Here is a 6,744-nt window from a genome sequence, read left to right on the forward strand (position 1 = left end):
CAATTTGAGAGAAATTATGAACTGGTAAAGGGAATCAGGTGAGCTACTCAGCATACTGTAACTTAAGAAAGAAGAACTGAGAATCGTAGAATAGTTTGATTGGTACCTAAGAAGTCTCCCGAGCTTTGTAAAATGGCAGATGGGCCTGTAGGACTGAACAAGGTAATGTTTTTATTTTGAGAACAGGAGACTGCAACTGGTGAGCATACACTCCATGTGGGAGAAAATTCTATCTATACTCATTACCCTTCATATGGACAAACTCTTTTMAGTTGTCCCGTGTGACAGGACAAGAGGCAATGGGCAGAAATTGAAGCACAGGAAGTTCTGCCTGAATGCGAGGGGGAATTTCTTCCCTGTGGGAGTGACGGAGCACTGGACCAGGTTGCCCAGAGAGGTTGTGGAGTCTCCTTCTCTGGAGATACTCAAGGCCCGACTGGATGCAACCCTGTCTAACATGCTCTAGGTGACCCTGCTGAGCAGGGAGGTTGGACTAGAYGATCTCCAGAGGTCCCTGCCAACCTTACTGATTCTATGATTATAAATGAGTTCATTCCTCATTTAAATGTGAGCTCCCAATATATAAGCCATATAATGGTGGCATGCTGCTTCCAGATCTGCACAGCTTCTGGGCGAGCAAGTGCACCCTGTCAAGGTGCTGGAATCCCTGAGGACAGGGATTTTCATAAGGTGGAATGGACGTGGGTCACCAGAGATTTAGCAATCAACAGTCAAATGCAGCCCTGAGGAGGACTCTCCACCAGGGGTCTAAAGGAGGATTTGTAATAGACATCAAAATGCTGGYAGTGACTGCACACACAAGTTTCTAGATGTAGTTCAAGGGCTGTGTGTTAGACTAGACTTGAGCTAATTGATCATCTTTCTTGCTGCTGCTGCTGACTTGGCAGGAGAATTGCAGTAGGGCAAGCAGTACTAGGAAAAGCTGTCAGTCAGTGGAGAAGAAAAGCTATCAACAGCCAATTATCCTTAAGTTTTAAACAACTTTTTTCTTCTTTCTTTAATTAAAAAGAGTTAATGGAGATTAATTAGCCATCAACTGCTGGGAAAATAGAAGCATTTCTCAAATGGGGATGCACAGGGTCCTGTGCCCAGTACTGCTCATTATGAATGATGTACCAGAATATACCTACAAAACTTATAAAAGACTCCAAGCAAAGACAGAATTATCAGCACAGTTCAAAACTATCTCAACAACTATCAAAAAAGGCCTGAGTAAAAAAAAGATGCAGTTCAGTAGAAGCAAGTACAAAGTCCTACACTTTAACAGTGTACTATTAGCTCCCCAAACAGCACAGGGAATATTGGCGCTGCCACAGTAAAGGACATGGAGTACTGGGAGGAATCGCAAGCTGAACAAGGTCAAGAATGCATGGTAACTTTCTGTAGGAAAAGTAATTATCAATCTGGAAYGTATAAAGAGGAATAGAGTTAACAAAATACATAAAATAATCCCCTCTGTCTACTTGGGGTATCAGTAGCAACAGGGTACCTAGTTTGGGCACTGCACAGGAACAAAGATATGAGTAAGTAGATAGGAGAACAASAGCAAAGAGATCTAGAAAACTATCTGAAGAATAGGAGGGAGGGAGTTAAGTTTGGGGAAAGGCACATCTGTCCTGAAATAGTGAAAACATTCCTGAAAAATAGCAGGAAATTTGTCCTCTATATCTACTGTAGACAATGCAGAGCAGAATGGGTTTGAAAAGCAACAAGGGAGATCTAGACTAGACAAAAGGAAAATATGCTTGTAGTAATCATCAGAAAAAAATCATCTAAGGAGGTTGTGGAGTAGATGCATTGCAAGTTTGTCTAACTTACTCCTAAAAACATCTGTCAGGCTGTAGATATAGATGACCTTGCCTTGGGACATGAGAATAGATTAAATGAGTTCAAGTCTATTCCAGCCTTACTTCTATGATTATTTACACAAAAAGCTAGACTGTAACAGCCCTTAGTTGCTTTTGTTTTTCCAAWAAGAAAGGCAAGCTCTTTGTAACTATATTTATTGTCTGAGAATGCAGGAGGTGTTGGCYAGACAGCTAAGATAATAACCCAGCAGTCACTGATGCACATGTTTGGTTTTCCACAGGTCCTAGAGTATATCAGTATTTGTAGAGTAAAGATCATAATTAAAGACATGTAAGAGGCAGTCATTACAATGAATTTATCTACGTCCATGATGAAATTATCCTATATCAAAACAAACCMAACACCAAACCCTAGCCAGAAATCCAGTTTACATTATTCAAAGCAACTTATTATTATGTTATTACAATAACATGATTAATATTATGTGATACATAGTGTTCTGTAAACAATACTAACCCATGATGTTCTTTTCTGAGTTTAATAAGTTACTTATGCAAGAATTCTGCTAACTACCACATTTTAATTTTGGCTCTGTCAGTGCTTATATGTGAACTTAGGCTTTGCATTGTACACTTCTCTTGTACAACAGCTGGACTTTAATATGGGCTACAATATGCACCGCTTTCCTAAAAATGCCTGTAGGAAATAGCATCTGATTCCTAAAATCTCAATAGAAAATTAAGAGGCTTATGAGATTTCATTAAAAATGTACTGCATGGCACCTGATAATGTGGCTTTCTTGAACAGGATAACTGAAACAAGCARATATGGGAAATTTCAAAGATGTACATATTAAAACATATTTTTAAAACAAAAAATTTGGGTTTTGACTTTATAGATATGATTACTACCAATATAAAGGGAGGAAAGAYAGTATCAACTACCAAAAAGAGAAGCACAGTTCATCTGACTATGCCTCTTCAGTTCTAATTGGGAACTGTTCTTATTCCATTCGGGGAAAAACAATATAACTTTTTCGCTTTCTGATGGAGTCTGGACTCTGTGATAGAARAAGGTGATTTAGAATTAAAGAAACTTTCCTCCTGCACTTTTCCTGTATGGTAAACAGGTCCTAATACCCTTCTGTCTTCTGGGCAGCATAGCAGTAAAGAATAATTCTCTTGTGATTGAACCTGATGTTGTTTAGCCAGAAGCTGTAAAGAGGTAGGCAGATGTCAGTTACGTAAGTAGCAAGATAATTCATGATCCTGGAGTCTGCTGTTTTGTATTTCATTTCTACATTTATATTCACYTAGAGAACTTTGACTTTTAGCCTGAATTAATATCTGAAATTAGATCATAAAGTTCCTCTGTATTCATCATTAAAGTAGAAATTCCCAGAAATGGAATAGAGAAACTGTATCTCTGTGATTCAGAATTAGTAACATATCCTCTGGTGAAACTATAACTTCAGAGGATGTATGTGCCTTCATTGAAAAAACAGTACTATGGTTGGTATGYTGGTTTGGGCAGAAGACAAACTGAATATACAGTCAAGACCAGCARTGAGAGATCTAGAAGTAATTCTAGGAGAAGAAAGCAGGTTTTTGTATTCCCTTTCAAGAACTCTGGAATAACCAGGAGCAGCCCCTTCATAAGGTCAAATACTGTAGCTGCAGGAAGCTTTCTACAGCTGTTTCCCAGCATCGGCCAGAAGAGCAGGTCTGGGGCTGCTCCGCTGACCCTGCCGACCGCAGGGGAATCAGGCTGGGCAACCCGTGCAGCGCTGTCCACACATTTAGATGCACAACTTGGAGGCTCTTTTTCCTACGTAAGAAGGATAAAGCCTGCTTTACTATGCCTGGGTTATCTCAGCTGTCCAGCCAACACCTCCTGCACTTGGAAGTCATACATTCCTTTTTTTAAATGTTCTTTAGAAAACGTATAGCCTACAAGAAAACACCCACAAACTTCCAACCTTTACATTAACCGAGTCTCTGCTGGTAACATGTGGAAGAGTCATGTATGGCTTCAGGAATGTAATCTCGTTGACAAAGTGAGAAACGTCATGCTAAGATGATAGCAGAAACTGTTATCAGGATATTCTTACCTGTCTCATACACAGCTTCAGATACTGAGGTGAAGTAGTCCTCTACTGTATACTGGGCTAGTCGGAGTGTGTCCAAACCTCGAACTGAATCATTTCCTCTAGTCCAGTAAAACATGACATCATTGATGTTATAACCCCCTGTAGAGATACACAAGCCAATGAAAGTGTTTATTTTACACAGTAATTAATTTGTGCTGAGCATGATTATGTTTCAGCTGTTTCTTATTTGTCTGCCTGAAAGTACAATTCAGTATAAACAATGAAACTTTTTGGCAGAACATAATGCTTGTTCACAACAAAACTGAACAGCAAAGTCTTATCATTTAAAGCTGCCCTTTTTGGAGGAAACAGTGTTTTTATACATATACATATATATATAACTTTTATTACAGTATACATGACAAACTAACAGAAGAGATTAGTACCACATGGTATTGTAAAGGCTAAAGCTACGAAGCTTTAAAGAACCACAATTTTCATGACCTACAGCACTGCCAGGACTGAACATTAAGCGCGCCCGGAGCTCGATTCCCAGCTGATGAGACCTCGGACCCGTCTGCGGGGCACCTGATGCTCCGTCACGCGGATCGGAGGGGACGGGGGAGCGCAGCCGCCCTGCTGCGCGCCGGTGCTTTGCTCCGAGACCAGGCTGGGTCGTGCCGTGGGACTGTGGTTTGGCCTGGGAGCTTGAGAGCTCCCCGAGGAGCCCCGGCTCAGCAGGCTTCAGGGATCTGGGAGGAGCCCTCTTCCCTTTGGGCAGTAGTGAGGAGCTTGGGTGGGACACGAATCATCTACCAGATGACATCCCTATTTTGCCCGTACTTGTCACTATATGGCACAATCACAGCTAAAATATCTCTGTACTCCCATTATATTAAAAGGTAGGCAATTTTCAGACTAGTGTATATGATTAATTCAAGATTATGTTAATGTAATTTACCTGTTAACAGGGAGCATTTGAACATCTTTTCCTTTAGCATACTTAGATCGATCATTCTTGTATTTGACAGACTTATATTGTACAAGCTAATAGCTAAGCTTAGAGACAGAAACATGAGCAGATGACTATTTTTAGACACCAGTCAATTGTAACTAAATTACATTAGGAGACAATAATGCAATACATTGCACAAGGGTGTACATGCTGCAAAAAAAGATCAAAGCTCAAGAATCACAGAAATAAAGGAGCAGTTTCATATTTTTACGTTAATAGCTTTGATTCTTTTCACATTAGGCAGAAATAACAGGAGCTCAGAAATTTAATTTGAGGAAAACACTGTCCTGATTAGCACTTTAAATGATAATTTCACCTGCAAATTCTTTTCCCTGATGATTTTCTAAATGTAAATCTTGTTTTCACTGTCACTGGCAGTTTTCTGGAAAAGTATGTATGACAAGGGCTCTCTGCTCTCATTATCACATTTACAGTAATTAAGGCCAAAACACTGCTCTTTTGAAAGARTAAGCCAAAAGCACAGGTGTCCAAGCCAAGATTCTGATCCAATAAAACTGCATGCTGCAAAATCTCCCAGATTTGAGAGATGAAAAATAAAAGTAATATGTCCCATAAACAAATGACTGCACTGTCATCAATCAAAATAAAATGTTTGTAGAAGCAGAGTTTTATGCATGACTCCAGGCACGAATTCCTTTTACTTCTCGTCAGCAAAACTGCACTACAGATAATTTAGATAATGTCCAAAGAACTGAAGAGYACCACAGTAGGTTCTTATCCATCTTTATAAGATATGCACTGCCCCAAGTGGCAAGGGGTGGGGAGAAATTCTTGATGCTCAGATGATAATAAATATACCTCCAAAAGCAGATTCTTTACTTTAATAGATCCATTTCTGTCCTAAAGTATTCTGATTAGCTGTACAACTAACAGATTTTGGTAATCTTTCATATGAAAATACCTTCAAATACTAATTCCGCAACTCTGAAGAAATTAGATGGAGATAGTCTTCCCAACATTCAGGAAAGTTAAATWCCATTGTGCTCCCTCTGTTTAAAGTTATTTTCTTTATTCAGGAGATTAATATTTTACTAAYTACAAAACATTTAAAAGGTTTATATTGACAAGATCCTTAAGCCTTGTTATTGGATTTTATAAGAAATCTCTCGTCTTTATACGTGACATTGAATTCTCATTCTAATTCCTCAAGATCAAAATGTCTCACTTCTGTACTTTATTGATACAGTACAAGCAACAAATGTCAAGGGGKTTGACTATATAAATAGTAAGTTTGGGATTAAACATTCATAACATCTAATACAAATGAGTTTCTTTTAAGTTTCTGTCACTAATTTTAATTTTCCCGTGACTGTCAAGCTCAAGTTAAGAGCCTTTATATGGTCCTTCACTAAATAAAAGCTAAAGGACGTGTTCAAAAAGGGAATAAAATTTCAGAGATGGGTCCAAAAAATGAATAGGGCTCTGGACTGGCAGCCCACGAGGGGGAAGACTGAGGAGACAAGCCTTCAGCCAAGTGTGAATGAACGGTGGCGTTTTCTGCCACAAGGCAGAGAGCACGAACTCCTCAGCGGTGCTAACCGAGATACGAGCCCTCCGAGTCCCTGAGCGTCCCCTCTCCCGCATCAGCGGGGACTCAGAGTGGCAACTCCCCGTTCGTAACACACACCTGTACAATCTTCTAAAGCACTTCTAATAACAGGGAAAAAATTAATATCATAACCAACAGAGATTTTGACAGAAAGGTACCTATCTCATAGAAAGTATAAGTCAATTAGTGTAATAACTACTACTAATTGAATAGCATGTTGGAAGGGCCACTGGGAGTGGG

The 6,744-nt window shown here is 39.5% G+C and overlaps 1 protein-coding gene across 1 annotated transcript in view; it reads right to left on the reverse strand.

Annotated features, from left to right (window-relative positions):
- LOC146600355 (gamma-aminobutyric acid receptor subunit pi-like) overlaps positions 1 to 6,744 on the reverse strand; it is a 42,237-nt gene that overhangs the window by 13,374 nt on the left and 22,119 nt on the right. The window contains exon 7 of the mRNA XM_085325740.1: positions 3,941 to 4,078. Within this exon, the coding sequence (XP_085181866.1) occupies positions 3,941 to 4,078 (138 nt within the window). The remainder of the gene's footprint in view (positions 1 to 3,940; positions 4,079 to 6,744) is intronic.

This window comes from Rhea americana, unplaced genomic scaffold (assembly GCF_003343005.1).
Source record: "Rhea americana isolate MKP2758 unplaced genomic scaffold, rheAme1 scaffold_122, whole genome shotgun sequence".
In the NCBI taxonomy this organism is placed as follows: Eukaryota; Metazoa; Chordata; class Aves; order Rheiformes; family Rheidae; genus Rhea; species Rhea americana.